Source organism: Hippoglossus hippoglossus, chromosome 12 (assembly GCF_009819705.1).
Source record: "Hippoglossus hippoglossus isolate fHipHip1 chromosome 12, fHipHip1.pri, whole genome shotgun sequence".
Taxonomy (NCBI): domain Eukaryota; kingdom Metazoa; phylum Chordata; class Actinopteri; order Pleuronectiformes; family Pleuronectidae; genus Hippoglossus; species Hippoglossus hippoglossus.
The window spans coordinates 11,065,665-11,089,586 of NC_047162.1; the positions used below are offsets into that span (position 1 = coordinate 11,065,665).

A 23,922-nucleotide genomic window follows, 5' to 3' on the forward strand; every position below is an offset into this window, starting at 1 on the left:
GTGCTGAGAGACGGATGAGAAGATGAGAGACAGAGAGAAACAGGCAGCTAGAGATGGAGAGACGGGGTTTGGATACAGAGGACGGGAAGGAGAGGTGGAAGCTGCAGAGAGAGGAGTGGTGGAGGCGACCCAGTTCCATCACTGCCTGTTTGTGTTTGGGGTGGCGCTGCAGTTAAGAGCATTGTGGCACGGGGACGGGGATGGGGGGAAGGTTGTGTGGAATAAACATGAATTTGTCAGGACGTTACCTCACTGTGCACACACACACACACACACAACCGCACGCACGTACAGTACGCAGGCAGACGCATGCAAAGTCGGGCACAGGGGTTGCATGTGCACCGGGGCACTTTGGAAGCCACTTCTCACACACACTGCATAAATGAACATGAACGCATAAGTACACGGGTTGTTTTGTCATGATGCTGAGAATTTTAATCCCTGATCTTTCTCTGACAGTGAGGGGAAAAAAATCCATGCACACGCCACAAGCACAAATACACTGCACTCATGCACATCTGTACATTTTTGTTTGACCATTTGGATTTAACAAAAATTATTATAAAAAAATGATTGCAACATGTATTTGTAGGAGGGCAGTACATGACCCAAGAAAGAACCCATTTATTCTTGTGGGATGTAGGATTTTTTTCTCCACCTTCTTTAACATTGCAAGATAGGGCGTTTAATAACATTTTCATTGATTTTTTTTTTTTTTTAAGAATGATTAATATATCATGCTGAAAAAACTCAGGCATGATATTTATGAGTGTGTGAAATTTGTGCACATCCAAATAAATATTCGGATCTAATTAATTTAATTGTGGTTTCACAGTGAGCCCTTGGTGGAGGTATTCACTGTCTGAGTGACATTGTTGTTTGATAGACAAATCATGTGTTTTTAGACAAATAACATACCAAATAAAATCTGCTTTTCAAATAGGATGATTTGCAATCAATGGTAAATTAAATATCTTTGTTTTTGTAAAAAAATGTAACTTGCATAATCTGGAGCTTAATCCATTTTTCTTTCATTGGAATCAAACATTACATTTGTGTTTATGTGGGACAGAAAATCGTGATGTAAACAACTTTTGAATGTTTCTGCATCTTCTTAAAAGAAATATGTCTGGCTGTTTATCAGTGGTTCTCAGTAAAAACACACAGAAATGATGAGCCTTCAGTTTAATCTAATTGAGAGCGAGGTTGACTACATGCACTTCTTTTAAAGTCTTTCAGGCACGATGCAGTTCCCTGTAGCTCAGGCTGTGATGAATGATGGATCGCGATGCTTTAAAGCCCTATTGCACTTAGCTGTGCATTTAGTGTCTGCAGCACGCTTCTCCCCTGGGCCATCTGTGTTCCTCCTCTGATTAACAGCCAGTAAAAACTCAAATCGTGTTGGTCGCTGACTGACTGTCGGTGAAATGACAGTTTCATGGTGTTTCCTCCAAGTACATGCCTCTTACATCCCAGTTTTTAATATATCAGATCATAGTGTATTTCACACTCCTTTTCCTGTATTTATAATGTATGTGTGCTCGTGTGGATGCTCGACCTTGTTTGCCTGCAAAAGTGATTTGTCACACCTCGGGTTGATATGGTGCAGTGAGCTGGCTCTCTGACAACTACAGTATAAACAGGAGCATCTAATGTGGATTGCATGTTTCCAGCATGCATGTTTGTGCTGCTGCCGCTGTTAGGATGTGTGAAACATGTTACTCTTCCTCTTTCAGGGGCTCTAAAAAGATCAAATGCAGGAATTAGGAGATCAGAAGTGGAGGTTTTTTTTCTTAACGTCTTTATCAGGGGGCGTGCGGTTCCGTTTTGTCAACTTTTGGATGGAGGCGCTGGGAGGACGTGAGGTTTGCGGAGTGGGTGACACAGTTTCTGAGTGGTGGGGGCCAGGCGCCTGCTGTGGGAGCTGGTCATGACGAGAGTAAATGAAGATGAGTGGCGGAGGAATGGCAGAGTTGGGGAGAAAGGAGAAAAGTTTGGGGGGATTTTTAAGAGCAGGAGAGAGTGAGAGAGGTACAGCGACGGCTAGAGCTAATGAGCTGGATTTGCTGGAGACTTGGCATTCTGCTCATGGTGCCTGCTCTATCTCTCCCCTCTGTAGAGGAGCTGGCTCGAGCGAGCTTCCTGTCTGAGCCCTGAAGCAGGAGTAAATGAGGGGTGGGGGGCGGGTGGCGTCGGTGGTGGTGGTGGAGGGGCGTTGGAAGCAATAGAACAGAGGAAGGAGGAGAAGGAGGAGGGTGAGGGGCGGGAGGGACCAGTGTTGAAATTGAATGCCAGGGCGCCATGTTCTCACCGCCAGCGTTTCCATGGTTACAGGGTAATTCTGGCGAGTAAGGAAATTTCATTCACTGTGGTATGAAGAGGAAGAAGAAAAAAAAAACAGGAGGGAAATATCAACAAAGCAACCAAGGAGGAGAAAGGAATACACAGGCAGAAAAAGGAGAGAAAAGAAAATCAGGAAAGAGAAATAAGAGAAGGAGGAGGAAAGGGAGAACCTCATGTGCCACCCATCCCCCAGGCGATCTGCCACTGCCTCTCATTCTTTTTCTTGTGTATTTCTGTGATGCTTGGTTTGTTTGCCACCACCCTATAAGCAAACACCCACCCACAATCATCCAGTTCTTCCAGCAGCCCTGCAGGTATATGGCAAAGAACAAAGAGAAACACTGTTAACTGGCTGGTGTGTGTGTGTGTGTGTGTGTGTGTGTGTGTGTGTGTGTGTGTGTGTGCGTGTGCGCACGTGTGTCTGAGCGCACGTGTGTGTGTTCCTGCTTTTTGGGAGAAGGGCGACAGGGGGGGTTGGTGTCGTGGTATAAGGTTGCAGGGTAAAAGAAATGAGGAGAGTTGTTTGACACACATGTGAACTGGCTGCTGGTGCGTCAGAGGCTCGAGCCAAAGTGCTGCTGATTTCTTAGATTTCAAACACGAACAAAAAAAAACAGTTGATCTAAAACTCTGTTTGCATGTACGGACCTGAGCACGCAAGCATGTGTGTCAGCCTGCACGGATACAGGCACACTTTCATTCTCCTGCTAACTGGGCTTGACAACTGCATGGGGTTTGACTGGGCTGTCGCGGCAGCCAACCTGACAGCTGTACAGCCAGGCATCCTCTACACACACACACACACACACACACACACACACACACACACACACACACACACACACACACACACACACACACACACACACACACACACACACAGGCATGAAGCACGCACACAAACACACACACACACGTGAACACAATACTTCAAGGGTAATATCTGATGTGATGTGCAGGTTTTCTCATCAGCACATGTTTTTACCGAGTGAGCTATAAACACATGCTGCTGAATTATGTGCTGTTTATTACCTTCAGGCAAGTGAATGTAGATGTTTGCCTGTCACTTAATTCTTATTTTAAATAACATATTAGGATTCATAATTTGATGGTTGCGTTTTTTTCCGCCTGTGTTTCAGTGGCCGAGGAGGGACTGTGGGAGTGCGGACTGTCCTACGAGTGCAGGACTCTCCTGTTCAAGGCCATTCACAACCTGCTGGAAAGGTAAAACCATCATCGTTTTCCACAGGCACTTCATTAGCCGCACAGTGAGGAGACTGCAGTCAGGACGTGAATGACATACTCAGAATATGAAAACATGTTACATAACAGGAACAATCACATTGTAATGTCATACATTTTTAATGAGGAATATAATGCAGAGGCATTTTTTAGGTTTTCCACAGTTTAACTGGAAATGTAACAGAATACATTGACTTAAGTCAGGTTGTGAAGTACGTTTTTTTAAGGTTCTTTTCATGTTGGGCTACTTTATGCTTCTACACCTGCAATGACAGAACAAGTGAAATGCAACAGTATTATGGCATAAGGTCAAACAATTATTGTAACAAGATATTTTTCACCTTATAACAAGATATTTTCTGATATTTTCCACTTTACCTGGTCACTGAGAAATGATGCTACCTTTAGAGCGTTGGACATATAATGTTTCACATTATACCTTGATGTGTTTGAATGTCATAATAACGTGAACACATTGTTATAACATTGTACACCAATAATGCAAAAATAATAATAATAATAATAGTAATAATTACAACAACATATATATTTTCACAGATATATTGGTATCTGCATCTGCCAGAATGAAAAAAGGATGTGCATTAATATTTACATTTCACGGAAAAATATATATTTTTAATATTAGCTATTTATAAATTTAGTTCATGGTTAAACTGTGAAATATCAAACCTCAATTACATTTATTTGTCATGCAGGTTTTAAATATATACATCAGCTGACATATGGGCTCTGTTGTATTTACAGCGTGTAGATCGTGATTAGAAAGTTTAGCAGATAAGACAGACTTCAGTTAAAACATCCCCACATGCATTAACCAGAATACTGTATTAACGTGGTTTACTACAGTATAATAAAAATAACTCTCGAACATTTAACCGTCCTCAAAACGTTAAATATAATCTTTCTCCTATAAAAAAAATGCACAAGAAAGATACTTGATACAAACACTTGATTCAGCAAACAAAACAACTTAAGGTCTAATTGATAGGCAGCTGCAGTTCCTTCCAGAAGCTTCACCTTAATGAAATTATAACCTGAGCACTGAATCACTTGCTCAAGTACCCAAAGCTCTCCTTTCTGACTCAGAGCCATCTGTTAAATGAAGCAGCACATATTTGCTCTCTATTAAGTTAAGCATCAGTGATCATCATAGGGGGCAGGTTGAATTAACCTTCCTATTACCTTGAAGCTAACTCCTTTTATAACTCACTATTTCAACACAGCGGGGATCACTTCCACTTCCTCTGTCATAGGATACAGGGGAAACTGACCTCTGTGTCAGGCCGCTTGTATTTTTCTTATCATTGTTCAGAATCGCTGTAGATGCTAATGACAAGTAAAGCTGATGTGAATGTTTATTGGTGTGTGTAGCAATTGCTGCATAGTGGAGCTTTTAGGTACTTTACTGTGGGTCTGATTTCCGGACATGCACTGAACTCCGCAGTCCCTAGGTATATTCTCTGGAGGAGGTGCATGAGTGAACGCAACTGTAAGAATGAGACGCTCTGCAGTTTCTGCGGACTTTCTCTGCCTGGCCTCCTAGTATAATGTCTGTGGAAATCAAGGAGAACTAGATGTGTGAACACAGTAGGGGATCCCCCCGCTGGATTCACCGCGACTGTCTGCTGCACTCGGCTGCTCCACCTCTCGCCTGAGACAAATTCTTTGTAAATCTCATGATAAAAGTAAAAGTTTCAGCGAGAGAGAGAGAGAGAGAGATCATGTGTGAAGTGAGCAGCCGTGGTTTAGAAAAGGAAACGATACTGTGATAAGAACGTACCAAAGATGGGAGAGCTGGAGGCTGAGAGCGTCGGATAGCTGGCTGGAGTCTGGCTGAGTGGAGAGGAGGCCATAAAATCATTTTGTAATTCCTTGACTGGGGTCAGAGGATCTAGCGGGGAATTCTCTGGCACCTGCACACAGAGACGAGGGCGTTGACCGCTGAGTCTTGTCTGTGAAAGGAGGCAGAAATGATGTGAGGAAGCGCACAGCTGGAGGAATCGCCAAATAGGGAGCACGATGATTGAACTGTTTGATGTGATCAAATTTTGATCTAATTAAAGAAACAAGAAAAGCGTGTGTGTGTGGGGCGCACAGCCCTTTAGGGCAGGCAAATTAAATCTACCTTTAAACGCATCCTCTGCACTTGTCATAAACTCCACATCTCAAACTTTGCTCAGTTGCAGCTCAGGGACCGTCGCTACTGACGTTTATGTGCTATAACTAAAATCATAAACCAATTCTAACAGTCAGAGAGTCAACATTTCTTTTCTGCATCTCTTTCTGCTCAATTTGGCTTTAGAGAGATACTAAAACTTACTATACTCAATATAAAAAAACACCTAACTGTTTCTATACAGGGCGGCGTGGTGGCGGAGTGTTGCCTTACTGACCGTCTCCCTACTGTCTCACTACTGTCTCCCTTCTGCAGCCCTACGGTCTTCCTACGGTCTTCCTACTGTTGCCCTACTGTCGCCCTACTGTCAACCTAATGTCGCCCTTCTGTCTCCCTACTGTTGCCCTACTGTCGCCCTACTATCAAACTACTGTCGCCCTACTGTCGCTCTACTGTCAACCTACTGTTGTCCTACTATCGCCCTTCTGTCTCCCTACTGTCGCCATTCTGTATCTCTACTTCCTCCTACTGTTTCCCTTCTGTCTCCCTTCTGTCGCCCTACTGTCGCCCTACTGTCCCCCTTCTGTCTCCCTACTGTCTCCCTACTGTCTCCCTACTGTCGCCCTACTGTCTCTTTCACTGTCTCCCTACTGTCTCCCTACTGTCTCCCTACTGTGGCACTACTGTCAACCTACTGTAGCCCCACTGTCGCCCTTCTGTCAGCCTACTGTGGTCCTACACCTAGGAGGTTTCAAGGGCTTTTCTTTGTGGTGTTTACATGTTTTCCAACATGTCTGTGTGGGTTTTCTCTGGATACTGTTGTCCTACTATCGCCCTTCTGTCTCCCTACTGTCGCCATTCTGTATCTCTACTTCCTCCTACTGTTTCCCTTCTGTCTCCCTTCTGTCGCCCTACTGTCGCCCTACTGTCCCCCTTCTGTCTCCCTACTGTCTCCCTACTGTCTCCCTACTGTCGCCCTACTGTCTCTTTCACTGTCTCCCTACTGTCTCCCTACTGTCTCCCTACTATGGCACTACTGTCAACCTACTGTAGCCCTACTGTCGCCCTTCTGTCAGCCTACTGTGGTCCTACACCTAGGAGGTTTCAAGGGCTTTTCTTTGTGGTGTTTACATGTTTTCCAACATGTCTGTGTGGGTTTTCTCTGGATACTCTGGCTTCCTCTAAACTGTCCATAGGTGTGAATGAGAGTGTGAATGGTTGTTTTTCTCTGTCGGCTTCAGAAATCAGCAGTGAGTTGAGTGAGAACCTCTTCACAGGAATTGCTACCTGCTGCATTACTGAAGTTTTAATTATGTCAGGCTCCTGTACTGTGTTGAACTCTCCTCCTGTGAGCGAACGACTAAATGAGATGTACAGAGAGAGATTAAACCATTGCCTGTCTGTCTTTGTTTTTTTATTTGACTGATATTCTTTCTCCCCCGTTCTCTTCGCTGCTGCAGGTGTTTGATGGATAAAGGATTTGTGCGGCTCGGGAGGTGGTTCTTCAAGCCACATGACCTGGAAGAGAAGACTCTGGGCAACAGGTGAGTGAGCGTTCAGATCCACACACACACACACACACACACACACACACACACACACACACACACACACACACACACACACACACACACACACACACACACACAAACACACACACACACACACACACACACACACACACACACACACACACACACACACACACACACACGAGATGTTGTCAGCTGTTTAAATGTTGTGGCTGATCGGCGATCACGCACCACATGTTGCCCACGTGTGTGACCATGTGTGTGCGAGTGTGACGCCGCAGCCGGCAGTGTCTCTCCTTGATGTTCCAGTGGCTGGCTCATGGTATGAGACCATTAAAAAGCAGGACAGTGAGCGGTGGTGAGAGGTGAGAGATGAGCTGAGTCGAGCTCTCACCACTCACTCTCACTGGCTCTCTCTCTCTCTCTCTGAGGGGAGGGCGGCTGTGTGTGTCGGTGTCACGCTGTGTAACTGTGGAGGCAGTGTGGGAGAGCCTGAAACTGAGTAAATAGGAGGGGTGGGTGTGATGACAGTAGCTCAACTTGTTGCTCCAGCCATTATAGCCCCCTCACACAGCTCAGCCCGTCCCGCTCCTCCTTCTCCTGCAGGTGACGACGCAGCGTCGCTCACGTCTCGACCCCCAAATGCTGAGTATTCAAAAAAAGAAGGAAACCACTCACAGCGGCTGTCAAATGGCTCATTTTCGGAATCTGTTTCAATATTGCTTAGAGGCAGCAAACACAAAGATCAACCATTTATTTATATTTGCGTTGAACTGTAGAAGCTGTAAATTGCATTGTCATTCAAATGTGGTGCGAATTAGGAGGCGCGCAGGAAACTCTGGCTGCAGAAAGTTGCTGATGCAAGTGCAGTGTGCTGTGCTGTGCTCAGGTTTAGCTGCTCGAAGCAGGTGGAAGTCCCTCAGTGAGGCACACTGCGTGACATCTCCACAGCGTGTGTCGCTGGTATTGCATACTTAATAGTGTTCTGACAAGAAAAATAATATAGCTATTTCTTTTTCGTACCTAAAAGCAGTCTAATGTGAAATATACAGTTCTTACTGGTAATATATTAGAGGAGAAAGTTGTGGAGATACTTAAAGAATGCTGGTGGCTTCTTATAGGGTGAAATTTATGTTTTAATATGTGTAGAAAATACTACCACACTGTAGTTGTTCATCTTTTTCTGTGTCATGGTTATCTTATTTACACAATTCTCTTTTGTATCCATTATTACCTGTGTCAGAATAAATGAATAAGAATAAGAGAATGCAATTAAAGTGTGTAATAGAAATGGGAATGTGATTGATATAAATTATGATGAATGTTATATGTGTGAGTAATGTGTTATAATAGATAGAGTAGACAGGCTATATATACAAAAACATACATACATTACTTAGTGTTCTTAACTTCTTTCCCGGTATCCGGTTCAACTCATGTAATGTGAGTAATTGACTATATTTAGCCTGAGACAGGTATAAAACTAGGTTCACTTAAGTATGGATGGTGATGGACTTGAGTTCCTGGAGTGAGTGAGAGCTCAGTGGTGCAGAGCAGGAACTGTAGAGCAGCAGGAACTATCCAGTGGTGGTATTGTAGTGTGTTGGGGGGAGATGGCCGGACCCTTCTGAGACACTGTTGTAGACAGAGTTAAGTTGTGTTCAAAGACGAGATACATGGCACATGCCAGTAGTATTTCCGTTCTTTTTCTTAACTGCTGCTGTATAGGATGCATTTTTTGTACCAAGAGTAAATGGTCTGCATTTCTTTAGCAGCTTTTCAAGTCTTGATGTATAGAAGTATAGTTCTGCCACTCAAACACGCACATTCTCACAGTTGGGGTTCAGTGTCCTCTGGGGGACTGGGGTTGAACCACTGACCCACTGGTTAGTGGACAACCCGCTCCACCTTCCTGAGCCACAGCTGCTCTGAGTAAACCTGTATATACAGTTACACTCAGGAAGAGTGTATGGAAAGACCAACATGATTTTAAACGATAAAATTGAACAGTTCTCAGGAGACTCTCTCCTTGAGTTCTCAGCTTGAACATTAGCTTACAGTCACTAAGTGTGGGTGTAAACACGATGATATATTCTATACACTTCATATTCTACATGTACAATCAAACTAATTATTTTCCTTCTGCCTTTTATTTTAGAGGTTGTGACACTTTTACAGATTCTCTGTGCATTTATCCTGCGGAGGCTGCTCATTAATTAGCCCATTTCAAATGCCATGATTTCACTTTAATGAGAATAATGAAATAAATAAAAGCAAAATACGACCGAGTAAATAATAAAACGTTACAAGTTGCTGGGAGGGCTGATTCCAAAATTGAAGAGAGAGCCATTGAAGAAGAAGAAATTCACCCAGTGTGTGCAGTGATTCTTTTTCGTACATTTTCTTATCATTTAGTCTGCTCCATGAATATGTTGTCAGCTGGTACGCCCCCTGCTGAGCCAATCCTGACTTGTACTGTCTGTGAATTATTGAACATCCTGGAAGGAAAGACGGAGGAGGAGGAAGAGAAACAGGGAGAAATATGAACACACAGACAGTCGTGAATCAAAATCTTATGTAGATGCTGCACCGCTCATATTGTTTTTTTCTTTTTTCATGCTTTCACTCTGCAGCTGTTGCCTGTGTCACAGTGTGTGAGTGAAGCATGAGCATCTTTTTTTTTCTTTTCGCATATCTCCACTATACTGGCTTCCAGCACATGTGCCAACAGCAGTCGTAAAGACTCACACACACTTGCGCACACACACACACAGTCCCTTGTTCCCAGAATAGCAGTGCTGCCTCACAATTGACAGTGTGAGACCCCAGCACCCCTGCAGATCCCCGGCCATCAGTGTTTTCCTGCCACAAGGGAATCATTGCTCAGTTGGATGTACACTGACCTCCTGCCTCAGCTGTAGCCAGCTCCTTTGTCTTCTTCTTCACTCCCCACACCTTGCCTTTTATCCCCAACAGGGGGTGCTTCGGCAGTTACATCCGTGCCATGCCGCCCCCCCCCCCCCCCCCCTTGCACGTGCCAATTCCTGCTCCTTGGCACCACTGCCTTTGTCAGGCTTATCTGGTGTTTATCTTGTATGTGTTCCCCGGGCACGGCGAGGATTGGCACATCCAGGAGAAGATTCCCAAACCAACCCCCACCACCACCACCACCACCTCCACTCAGCTCACCCCCCTCCCCTCCCCTCATCCCTCCTCATCCCTCCTCATCCCTCCTCTCCCGCTCTCTTTGTGTCTGAATGGGAGGAAAGCACTCTGGGTTGGTAACGGATTGCATCAGACACTGATGGGAGCGAGAGAGAGAGAGAGAGGGAGAGTTGCAGGGATGCAGAGAGAGTGTGAGAGAGAGAGAGAGAGAGAGAGGAAAAGCAGCGAGGAGGCGCTGTGTGTGTGTGTGTGTGTGTGTGTGTGTGTGTGTGTGTGTGTGTGTGTGTGTGTGTGTGTGTGTGTGTGTGTGTGTGTGTGTGTGTGTGTGTGTGTGTGTGTGTGTGTGTGTGTGTGTGTGTGTGGTAGGGAGGTGGGGATCAGAGGAGGCAGGGGGTCATAAATTAATCATTACTATAGACGGGTGAATGGATGTATTAGTCTGTCTCTCTCATTAGTTCAGCCAGGTCTATGCATGCCAAGTACTGTACACTGTATATTTGTTCATCGAGGTGCTCTCATCTGCATTCACACCCATATGCATAAATAATGTTCATATTTTGCAGTGTAACAGAGTTGTCCTCTGGTGCTTGACCATGAAACAAAAACAAGCCGCGCTTCCTGTTTAAATACTTCAAAATCTCAGAAATCCTTACTTGACCTGAGTGAATAGATTTTTTTAATGCACTTCAAGTTGTCTCCTCTCCTCTCAGGGACACTGAGATATTAGCCATCGCCTAGGCAACAGACATTCGGTGTTAGGTCAAATGAAGAAGGTCATAGCATCACTGGGATTAAAAACAACAGTAGTAACAAAAAAAGTCTGAAAAGCATTCCCATCCTTCCTCACCCCTCCTCTTCACTGACTTAAACATTGTTTGTTTTTTATTTGTTTTCACAATGTAAGTGTCACGTTAAGAGGATGTGTGCAGCAGAGGAAAGGAGCGCTGCAACATTTAATCATGAACATTAGGTGGAAAATAATTAAACACGACAGTGAGAAGAAAACAAATATACACATAATGTTTGGTTCTTTTCTCTTTGGGCCTTCAGGGCTTCGCAAAAACTCTCAACTCCCAGTTGTAATGAATGAAAGTGAAACTCCCAGAATCCCACCTCATTCAGACTTTGTTCCTCATTTGCATTCATGCAATATGCATTGTGTGAAAGAGGAAAATGTTTTAAAAAAGTTTATGGTCCAAAGTTTTAGACCCAACCCAATTCTAGTACATTAAACTGTAAAACCAAACATGTTTAGGTTACCAGAAACTGAACAATCCTGTTAATCTCATAGAAAACAGATTTCTCTTTATTGTTAAAGGGGACATAGCATGCAAATTCCACTTTGTTAGTGCTTCTACAGGTTAATGTGGGTATCTGGCATGTCTACCAACCCAAAAACTCTGGGGAAAAAACACTCGCGCGTTTTGTTATAGTTCCTCTAAGTCAGAAACGTCATGCTTGAGCGACTCGATTGCGCTTCCTGGGTATTGTTTCGTAACAAGGAACTGGAAGTCTCCCTACATGGTCTTGGCCCACCCCCCCGTCCCCCCGTCCCCCCACCCCGTCCCCCCACACTCGTTACTTCCGGGTTTACACCGGAGGCTGCGAGGCAGCGCAGCGCCGTTCCCAAGCACGCAGCCGGGCTGTTCACACGGGACGAGCATTTCTCCGCTGGTCAGCCCGCGATTCACTCACATGTGGCATTTGTCTGGATCGTTGGGACTGGGAGGCTGCAGCAGTTGCTCGGGCGCGACCGCTCGCTCTCCCGTGCGTGAGCTGGAATTTGTGTCAGCGCCACACAGCCAACAGTGTGGAAGACTTCCGCAGTGTTCAGCGCTACTGTAACCCCCGAACCCCGACATTCAACGGGTACAACAACAAGCGGAGAAAGCAGAATCGCGGGCTGACCTTATATATACAGTCTATGGGGCTGACCAGCGCGGAGAAATGCTCGTCCCGTGTGAACAGCCAGGCGGCTGCGCGCTTGAGAACGGTGCTGCGCTGCCTCGCAGCGGTCTTCCACACTGCCAGCTGTGTGGAAGACTTCCGCAGTGTTCAGCTCTACTGTACGCCGGGTTACAGTAGTTACGCCGGGTTACAGTAGTTACGCCGGGTTACAGTAGTTACGCCGGGGTACACCGGACGCGGAAGCGCAGCTGCGAGGCAGCGCAGCGCCGTTCTCCAGCACGCAGCCGCCTGGCTGTTCACACGGGACGAGCATTTCTCCGCTGGTCAGCCCCATAGACTGTATATATAAGGTCAGCCCGCGATTCTGCTTTCTCCGCTTGTTGTTGTACCCGTTGAATGTCGGGGTTCGGGGGTAAATGATGGTCTTCATAGCCCCCCCACCCCTCTCTTTCTCTCTCTGTCTGTCTGCTTGTGTGCTTGTAGTGGATGGGCAGAGGGGGACATTTAATTATGTGATTGGGAAAATTAAAACTCCAGGACAACAAGGGGAATACAAAGTATGGGATGCATATTTGATAATTTATATCATATAAAATATGTAATTTATATCGTTTAAAATCATGGGGGGGGGAGGGGGGAGCTGGCTCATTAGCATTTAAAGGAACAGGCACTCAAAACAGGTCGCTCTGTGGAGGGCTGTTTTATACAGGGTAAAAAGGGTGCTGTTTTATATGATCCTTGTGGTATTTTGACCAAAGTATGTTACAGACATTTCATTAAGACCCCAAGGAACCATATCAACTTGTGGTAAAATGGGCATGCTATGTCCCCTTTAAGTGTCCAGCTGATTATTTGACTGGTTGGAAAAGTGACCGACAAGAAAAATGTCTCAATGATGACAACTTTGGCACGAGTTGGCCGACCAGATTGAGAAGGTTAAATGAGTTATACTGGGTGAATGAATGGTGAGTGTTTGAATTCAGGATGAAGGATAGAGAGACTGTTTTTAGTGATTTGAACGAGGATTTCCTCATAAGATTAGTTCTTCAGTCTGGACTTCCTGACCATCATTAAATAGAAGACATCCCATTGATTCAGGGAAGTCTTTATAAGTCGGCCAAGTGGTTGAGCTCACTTATGGAAATCAATCAGTTAGTCAATTGAATGAAACTCAAAGCTCCTGCTTTCAGAACATCTTCTCTTTCAACACCATCAACTGGAAACTTGTTTTTCAGTTTTAATCTTCATCTCCTTTTTTGTCACCGTGGTGTCGGGTCCCTTATATTTAACAGTGGATTCATTTAATTACTCTTAAACCTCACGACCGCACTACTGCATATGCTGAAGTTTGCTGGCTACATAATTAATGTGTCCAACTCAAAGCCGGTATCATATAAATGAGACTGAAATGTACAGTGTGTGTGTGAGCAGGAAACATCATCATTACAACACTTTAGCAGTCATTCACTATTTTTATAATTGTATGTGCTTCAGCTCATTAGCAGCAGAATGGCCTTTACAGAGAAGTCACTGGAAATGATACTGTATTTATAAAGCAGTTTATAGGTCTACACAGTGGCTCATTGATTGTCTACATATTGTGACAATATTAACATTCTATAAGAGAATTAGAAGAAAAAAAAAAGTTCAGGTCAGCCACTTTAATGTAAACGCCTCCGTTAAGTATTTGATTGAATGAATTATTTCCATTTTCTCCTTTGAAACGTGTTGTTGAACGTGTGTGTCGAGCCTCCCTAGAGACAAAAGAGCACACGTGATACACTATCACCCAGATTCACAAGGTAAAAACACACACACACACACAGCGAGGGAAGGAAGAGAAAAAACACATAGATCAATAGACACCGGGGTGATACATCACAGCAGTGGCCTCACCAAGAGATCCTCTTTTTTTTAATTAGGGCCAGAGATATGAAGGTAGAAGCCCGAGGTAGCGTTGATGCTCCCACTGACGTTAGAGAGTTTTCCTCTTGGCAGCGTCTGTGTGGGAATAACCCACTGACAAAGTATTCATAGTTCCTCTCTGCGATTTTTCAGCTCTAATCTAATTTTAACCGCAGCAGACTTTTATTCCTCTGTGGCTCTTGAGCCCGCACAGAGGGCAATGAGTGTGCACGGTGTGCGTCCCCGAGCGTGGCACCTTTTCATCGTGAATCCATATAGATAGCTGGATTGAGTCGTGTTTGAGCGCAAACATTGTGATAGTAACACTGGCTAAAGCCGCCCAGTGGGGGCAACTGAATAATACATCAAGCTGACTGAATCCCCCTCATGCTCGTGTTAATAGTGGCGTGTGGCTGCGCGTTATGTATGCATGCAGAGGCATAAGCACACACCTGCATAAGCCTGAGTGTATTATGAATGTTGGGTAGGATTTTGTTTGTATGGAATGAACTTATTGTGCCAGTGCACGGGGAAGAAGTGTATACATGCTGCTCACAAGAGCTTACAAGAGGATAAACAGCGTCTACATCTGTCCACACACACCAGAATAGCATCTGCGCTCTTGTGTCTCCGAGAGATGCGTTGAGATTGTGTAGGAAGGGTTAGGAGACGAGAGGCGATGAAGGATGAAGATAACTCATAATAGCGCCGCTGTGGTGACAGAGAATTTAAGGTGCAACTTAAGCAGATTAATCCCCTTATCTGAGATAATCTAAGAAAATGCTATCATGCCTGCTTAGCGCATGTGACTGTAGTTAATGATTTCTAAACACATTTTTCAGATTGTAATCTTTAGGTGCATGTGACAGTGGAAACAGAAGCTTTGTGTGTGTTTTAGTGTTTGTTCTTTTCCATCTTCTTTTATGTAATCTTGCTTTATCTTTTTTTTTTGTCACTGGGTTTGACAAGAGAGCAGCCTGACAGGCAAGACAACCATTGTTATTTAGTGTGTGACACATGCGCGCGTGTGTTTGTGTGTGTGTTTGAAATCCATGGTGAATTTCAGACCTTAACCAGCTCTTCATGCTTGCTGGCTGGCAGCATGGGGATGGGGTGAAAAGACACATGAACCCAACACACAATGCATTTTTTCCAGTGGCATTCATGCATGCATATCCTGTATACATATGTATGTTCACGTGTTATTATAAGATATATGTAAGTTAATGTGCATGCAGTGCCTTGCAGACATATACACTCACATGCACACAGTATTCGCACATTTGCTTACACGATACCCTAAATGTACTTGAATTTGTGCTGATAACTGTGTCGCACAGTACAAGCGTAGGCTGTTCTGTAAATATATAGCCAAATGAAATAGACACACACTCACACTCACAATCACACGCACACACACACATACACACACACCCAAGGGCAGCATGTGATGTCTCTGTGTTCTCAAGCTCTACATTCCCTGATTGATTTCACCATAAAATTGTGCTCAGTAGCCACCCATTAAAACTCTGATCTCATCGATATGTGTGCAGCAATTGCAGTGCGTGGCACTGAATTATTCACCTCCTCTTCTTTTCTCACACTCATCTTGCTCTTTATACTGTATCCTTCTTTCCTTGTCCTCCTCATTTCCTCTCTAATCCTCTATTTCCCCTTTTTGTCTCTGTCTCATCCCAGCATTTCCTTCCTAACCTCTGGTTCTCACTCTGTCTCCATCGCCGTCCCTTCTTTCCATTCTCTCCTCCCTCCCTTCTTCCTCGTCTCACTCCCACTCTCACTCTCACTTCTTTCTCTCAACCACCCCCCACTCTCCCCTTCCCTCTCTTCTTTCCTCTCTCTATCTCTCAACAGGACTGTCAGCCCTGAGGCGAGTCTCAGCCATCACTCCTCTTCATTTATTAATACCTGTACTCATACAGCCCATCACACACAGCTGCCTCACATCTCTGTCCGCTGTTCTCACGCGCTTATACACGCGCACACACACAAGCGCGTCCACTTGCCGACTGCACAAATGTCCCGGAGGATGCAAGAAGCCCAGTGTGTCCACACACTCACACCAGCTTACTGTGCAGGAAAATGCCCTTTGTAAAAGGACAGGGAGCATCAATCTCCCAGCTGCGTCAGCCTACAGTTTAATGCTCTTTTTCTACTTCTGCTTTTCCCACCACATTTAATTGCACTTTATTGCACTCATAATTAATCTTAGGTCATAATTGCAGCACATTCGTTGCTGCTTATACTGATTGCTTGTGTAGTTTATCAAATGTACCTTTTCCCTCTCGACACAATATTGAATTATTTCAATTATTTTAATCAGTAGCCTTTGTTAGTCTTTGCAACAAAATGTGCATCGGGTCAATTAAAAGTACCGAGGTAAAGTAAATGGTTGTTTCAGCTGAAACACACAGGGAACCAGCTCCTAATTCTGTTGGATCACTGCCTGATTTTAAAGCAGAGACAGAGAGATAAAGCTGTGATTCCCTGTGAAGGCTGCAGTTTTATGAGGGGTCTTAAAGGTATAGTGTTTTTCTAGACACATCAGTCCCAATCAGCGTCGCGCAGCCCTTAAAGAATATGCAGCATGATACCAATATAAGCAGAATAATCAACAGGAGAGGGACAAACTTTCTAATGGGTGCTTTATTTCACAGCCCTATGAAAACTGTGCAGGGTTGTCAGTAATGTAAGTATAACACAAAGTGTAAAAGATAAAGAAAATCATTCAGTCAATGAAACAAAGGGAAATTTGGTACCGAAATGTTGCATCTCTCCGCGTAAGTCTTTACACTCCGAGGATAATTTTGGCATTTTGCATGCGAGATCCTAAAGATGCTTGAATGTAAACTGTGGTTGTTTGTGCACATGTGCGTGGCACCGAGTTGGACTGGTACTCTTGACTCGCAGCTGTTCCCCCGAGCTTCCCTATGCAGCTATATATAGCTCTTCTTATGGTGTAATGATGCACTGAGGACGAGGTTGGAGGGCAGTGACATTGAAAGCATTTTGACTCATGTTTTGCAGAGATGTGAATTGTGGAGATGATGAACTGCTGCTGCTGTGTTTGTGTCTGTCTGTGTGTGTGTGTCTGTGTGCGGCTGTAGGTGTGAGGGCGACATGTGCTCGTGCGCCTGGTGTGTGTTGCAGGCTCGTGCATGCATATATATGTGGCTCAGCTCTGCTCTTCCTCCTGTAATTGTGCAGACCTGTGTTCGAACCACCTGCTGTTACGAGGGTATGCTTTTCTCTGCCAGCATCAGGAATGTTTATGAAGCAGAGAAATTGGCCTCCTCTCACTTCAGGTGCGCTCAGCGCCACCTGGAGGCCGCCACGGTTAGCGCCACAAGAGTTTTGGCTCCCTCATGACTGTTTAGCTCTGCCCATGAGTAACTGTGGAACTGACCATTTTATTGAATTTGATGATCCATTACGGCTCAAATGGAGGTCCGGCTCCCTCAGGGCAAAGGAGATATTGCATAGGCAGCAGGGTAATCACAAGGAGATTACAGTACCTGCTGACTTTATTGTCAGTCTGATATATATAAACCAAGGTGGTAAGGAGCTTTATAGATTAAAAATATACATCAGTGAAGCCGTGTTGGTAGTTAATGATGTCCAGCCCGCCCACTGGTATATAGATTGCAATAACGCCCCAACAATTACTCCTCTATGATTAAAAAAAGAGAAGAATGCATGATGAACTATGCCTGAGCTGTGTAATAAAGAGAGCTGTGCATATGTAAACATGTAGTCACCACAATCAGTCATGAACAAATGAGGATTTATATCTGCAATAAGGAGCCTACATGGGAAATGATGAAGATGATCAACGCAAAGGCTTTTACAAAGACACATTTTTAGTGTGGCCTCTAAATTGGTGTTTGGAGAATTGTACTTTTCGTCTGTCATGGCACTTCCTGAAAGACTGCATTCACATTGTACATTTGTTTTTCCAATAGATTTGAATTATTAGTTTATTTCATCTGAAGTTTTACATAAATAAATGGAATTTTGTTTCAATTCAAGTGTCAGTTTAAATATGTTAACGGTTGTCTGAAGGTTAATTCTCATACAGTTTGTTTTACAGTGCCGGTTCATGTTGCCATTTGATTTGTTTTTATGATACCCAGAGATGATCATGATCAGCTCACAGTCGCCACACAGGAGATCTAAACTCCCTGCACTGCTTCCTTCTCTCTGTGCTCTCATGATTTAAACCTTTGCCGTCCTCTGTCCCCAGTGAACACCTATCATGTTCCTTCTCCTTCTTCCTCCACGGGGAGAGCAACGTGTGCACGAGCGTGGAGATCGCCCAGCACCAGCCCGCGTACCACATCACAGAACACCACATCCGTCTTGTGCAGACCTCCATTACGCCAGTGCAAGGTAACACCACAAAGCCATTGTTTTCCTCTAGGGTTTATGTGCACAGCAACAAAACTGTGAACGATGTTCAGTGAGAATGCACTGCAATGAAGTACAAGCAGATATGTGTTACACTAGTGATGAACAAGTGTTGCATTGTCCAAACATGACGTGTAATTGTCAAATTAGCAGTAGTGGAGGATAAATTCATAACAGTAAATGCATTGAGAAAGATACAGATTATTATTACTATGCATATATATTAATAAACTGTTACAGTTGGTCAAAGTGAGGATAACTTTACCTCTAGAAAGGTTTGATGAATTAAAGTTCTTCATGTTTTATGCGCTTTTCAACAAACTAAAAGTGACCATAACTATTGAATACATACGGTATAATGTGTAAAGGAAAAAGTACAATATTGTGTAATGATAATAATAATAATGTATTTCAAAAGCACATCTAAACAAGGTTACATGAACGAAACAAGATCAAACAAAACAAAAGTATTAAATAGAGTGGAACAAGAATAGAAAATATCTTTAAGAGTAAATAAGCTTATCTCTTATTTTTAATTGGCCACTTAATAACAAACATATTAAATAATGTAAGTTTATTGAAAAGTTAAAGGAGCCCTCTGAAAACTCTTGCTTGTCTAGATGTAATTGAAATCTTTAAGGTGAACCAGCACCAGAAACCCCTTCAAGTGTGTTTTCTCCATCTGCAGTGATCCTGAGTCCGTACGGTCTGAGTGGCACTCTCACCGGTCAGGCCTACAAGATGAGTGACCCGGCCGTACGGAAGCTGATGGAGGACTGGAGCTACTTCTACCCCATGGTGCTCCAGCAGAAAGAGGGAGGCGGAGAGAAGGAGAAAGAGGAAACAAGTCAGGCCTACGGTCGCAACAGTCACGTGGCTGTGGAGGTCATCGTAGGTAAGGAGAAAGTCAACATGTTCGGTGTGGAACATAACAAATGCATCTCCAGTAGCAGAATTATGTTCTGAACGTTACACTGTGTGATTGCACAGCAGTTGCAGAGTGATAAAAGCCCATTAGACCACAGTGGTGTTGCTCTGCTAAAGCAAACACTAAGGGATCAACATCACATGGATTACCCTCGGTCTCCATGTGGACTCTGGCAGATTGAGCTGATGTAGCAGTGTATGGGCAGCTATTGAAATGTACCTCTGCTGCAGTGATCCTTTTAGTCTTTTAGCACGTCTCAGAGAGGAAAGGAGGAAATGACTGCACGGGGGGAGAGGAGAGAGGAGGGGAGACGGAGAGGAGCGATAGGGAAGTCGTTGTAGAAGCCGCAGGGAGTTACTTTAACAGCTTTGTCTAATCAGTCTGATCCCAGAGCATTGGTTTGACCTGATTATAATCAAAACTCCCATGGATACCAGTGGCTTTTACATCTAAAGAGGAAAGCCTGTCTGGATGTGCTGCCTGAAACTGGAGTCGAGATGTGAGTGTAAAGGGATTTAAGATCATATGTTTTATATGAGCAGTAAGTGTGTGATCACATCAGTGGATAAGGAGCTAATCCATAGGATATACGAAATTATATAGCTGCTGCTATATCAGGAATGTCTGGTTCACATATCATTTCTTCAGCAAAATATGAATAGATAGAGAGATTTGGGAGGGTGTTGATATCTTTAAGTGCAATAAAAACAACTTAAAGAAATAACCTATTTTGACAGTTTAAATAAATCTTGGGAGTTAAAAGTGAGCAGCGACCATCCTCTTGTTTTATAATCACAAATAAATCTCCTCTCTTTTATCTTCCTAGGTGGAGTGAGGATGACCTACCCAGCTGCTTTTGTGCTGGTTGCCCAGGGGGACCTACCGGTGGAGCAGCCTCCACCTGTTCCTGCGGCTCAGGGCCTCAGCAGGGAGTCGAACCACTGCAGCGTGCCGCTCACGCCGCCAACGTCCCCGGAACAGCCCTGCTCCGGTAACAGAAACGCACACATAGAACATTAAATACCACATTATGCAGATTTATTGACATATAGACACATCACAGAAAAAGGTACCTGAAATGCATTGATTTAAAGATATTTTATTAAGTAAATCTTCGTTGAAATGTTTGAAAAATGATTTGTCCAATGTTATATATGTTGTGTTCTTTTGTGTATTTACATCATCCATTATGTTTCCAAAAATGTTCAAATCCAGTAAAGGAAAATTACATAAAACATCATTTCTGTTCCACCTTTTATCGTTTCAGCGGACAGTGGCTTTGTGACCTCTGTCTCCAGTGTTCACACAATGGACAGCAGCATGGGGGTCGCTAGCGTCAGCCCAAAGCATTCTGGGAAGAAACTCACGTGTCAGGTGGTGCATCAGGCCTGGAGGGAGTGCTACCTCAGCCAGCCTCAGCATGTGTACGTTTAACCATTACCAAGTTTGTCTATTCTGTTTGGTGCGTTTATCGCTGAAGTGCGGCGATTTCAGTCGAGCCGCAGCCCTCATGGATCTGTTTGTTCCCCGCAGACCGAATCCACCATCTGACTCGACGCCTAAGAAGGAAGTGCCAAATGGAGTTACCACATGGGACTTCAATGATCTGGGAGCGAGAGCGCCCTGCAGCTGCTCCAGGTAGAACAGAGCTGCAGCCAAGCTGTTCGATATCAGCGTCATGTGTACAGTATCTGAGCCCGGATTTCATGTTCATCCCAAAAGAAATAGGTTTTGATAAAAGGCCTTTCAAATCCTGGATGCTCCAATGAAGAGATGTTCAAGGATTTTAACTTTTTCAAGCAATGCCAACATAACATACAGTCTTCAGAAATATGTAGATGTCAAGATTAGTCGTATTTTTGATGATAGCAATATAATTGATAAGTGGTAATGGCCCTGCAGCATGTTTGAGCATCTTCAAACATAGGATCACTCTGAGATTAATTAAAATCAAAGACTGTCAATGTTCTGCACAAAAGAGTCAAAATCCTGTATTTTGAAAATTATTTTTTTATAAGAAAGATGAGCTCAACCTGTTATTTTTTTTTAATGACCAGTAAAAAATGTAAGTAGGAGATTTTGCAGCTCAAGGACTCCCATTATTCTGATAATGAAGCAAAATCGCTTCTAATAGCTAATCTTTTTGAAGACTTTTATGATTAGAAGAAGGCTCATTATGAACATAAATAACACATTTGTTTAAAACAAGACTCTTCATTTTGATTGTAATCTTGGGTAATTTTCTTGACTTTGCTACAGGGTGAGGCAGCAGAAGCTAAACCTGACCAACACATCCAGTGCCAACACCCAGACCAGTGCCAACCCCACTCAGTCCTCCGGCCCGTCATTATACCCTCCCTCCCTGCCCAAACACAAGACAAGTGAGAAGACAGAAAAGGCGGACAAACAGTCCAAGAGGCCAGCCATGATCTCCTTCCACCACCGTCTATCTGTCACGCAGGACTCCCCCCTGGAACAGGACTCACCAGGAGGGCCCCAGCTCGGGGGTCTCGTGGCGCTGGAGCCATCCATGGAGCCTCTGGCCGTGCTGCCGACTTGCAAGTATCCCAAAACGCTCTCCAGGAAAGCTGCAGAGTCCCTCCTCCATTCACCGATGTCTCCGCTACCACCCACGCTCAGCCCGCACCCCCGGGTGCAGGACCCAGAGGTTCTGGACGGGCCTGTGGATATGTCTGTGTGTCCAGACGGAATGTCAGGTCTGGGGCTGATTAGCAGCGAGACAGCTGTGTATACAGCTCTGCTGAGGCAGAGGGAGAGTGGAGCTGCCTGGTGGAGAGGCTTCAGGACGCCCAGAACTGATAAGACTGACTGCAGACCCCCCGAACTCCCCGCTGATAAATTAGAGGAAGTGAAGACGGAGGCATTCACGGAAGGAGCTCCGCTAAAGAGGTAGGAGAGACATGACAGGAGTGTTAAGGTGCAGTTGATAGAACAACAATGAAGGAGCGGAGTAGCCAAGAATATAGATAGAGATCCAAGGCTTCTGGAAATACGGAGCTAAGACTCATCCAATGACGTTATTCTAGAAATATGCTTGAGAAAAAAATTTAAGGAAACCAAACAGAAAAAACGAATTCCTACTGCTAACACAGACTGAGTGATCACATTTGTCTCTTTGTTTTCTCCAGACTATACACACAGACTTTCAAGAGGTTTAAAATCTCCGAGGACAGGGTGAAGGAACACATCCACACTTTGGGGCTGTTCCAGCAGCCGGGTGTGGAGACACTGCGCGAGCCCGGGGAGGATCCCTACGACTTTAAGGAAGGAGACATCGAGTACACTTTCTCCTCTTCCAAACGGTTAAAGGGCCAAGGACGAGAACCCAGCAAAAAGGCCAAGGTAGAAATACACACGCAGTCACAGAGATTCAGAAAAGAATGATTAGATCTATTATTTTAGTATGGATCACATGATTATTTTTATGTGAAGCTGCAGTGTTGTCATAGTGATGAACCCACAGAGAAGTATCACCTGCATTTCTCCTCAGAACTATGGATCTTTACGGTGACTCTCAGCTCATTGTTTTGGTTTTTCAACCCACAAGAGTTTGTGCACGACAAAAAAACGAGAACTAAAAGACACTGAATATTGGATCTAATGTTAGCCAGCTGCCCAAGCACGCAGCAAATGCATTTTAATGCTGCTTGATGTAGAAACCAACAACTATATGCTAACACATTAGCCACCTTAACTTAAAAAGTGATGATAGTGTGTCAGAGTTGTGTTCACAGTTTATTTCTGATGCCCTCAAGTGGCTAAAAACATCATATATCACAGCTTTAAATTTTAATGCTCATGACACATTTAGGATTCTATAAAAAAATGTCCTGAACTGAACTGATAATATTCCTTTTTTATTTCTCACCAGGGAGAAGAAATCACCAGCAATGGAGTGCTGCCTGATGGGAAAGACGCTATGTCCATTTTTAACTCGGCACCAAAATCAGGTGAGACACAGTCATCATATACATTTTCAACAGGAAACTAAATGAAATCCATATTTCAGAGCGGGATGTTTTACATTAAACTGTTTGTCTCAAGATGTTTGTGATGCTGTAGATGAATCGAGTCAGGACGACGCAGCTGCCAAAGCGAATCCTTCTCTGACCAGAGAAAAAGATCTGGTGGTGAACATCTCTGATCTCGACAACATCTTTGATGAAGACGAGGAAGAGCTGGGGGTGAGACATCAGAGTTTATGTATATTATAGAGCCGCATGACTTAAATATGAGCGGCGGCACTAATATTAGGTCTTAGTATCATTTAAAAGTTTAATATTCTGAAGCAGTGAAGATCCTCTAATGTTGTGTGT

The 23,922-nt window shown here is 44.1% G+C and overlaps 1 protein-coding gene across 3 annotated transcripts in view; it reads left to right on the forward strand.

The window, feature by feature from the left end:
* LOC117772130 (mediator of RNA polymerase II transcription subunit 13-like) overlaps positions 1-23,922 on the forward strand; it is a 77,515-nt gene that overhangs the window by 43,270 nt on the left and 10,323 nt on the right. For 2 of the 3 annotated variants that reach the window (XM_034603075.1, XM_034603073.1), the window contains exons 3-13: positions 3,483-3,567; positions 7,183-7,266; positions 18,494-18,639; positions 19,346-19,552; positions 20,412-20,576; positions 20,853-21,009; positions 21,119-21,223; positions 21,845-22,495; positions 22,735-22,948; positions 23,475-23,556; positions 23,651-23,790. In XM_034603075.1, the coding sequence (XP_034458966.1) occupies positions 3,483-3,567; positions 7,183-7,266; positions 18,494-18,639; positions 19,346-19,552; positions 20,412-20,576; positions 20,853-21,009; positions 21,119-21,223; positions 21,845-22,495; positions 22,735-22,948; positions 23,475-23,556; positions 23,651-23,790 (2,036 nt within the window). The remainder of the gene's footprint in view (positions 1-3,482; positions 3,568-7,182; positions 7,267-18,493; positions 18,640-19,345; positions 19,553-20,411; positions 20,577-20,852; positions 21,010-21,118; positions 21,224-21,844; positions 22,496-22,734; positions 22,949-23,474; positions 23,557-23,650; positions 23,791-23,922) is intronic. The other variant, XM_034603074.1, reaches the window with a different exon arrangement.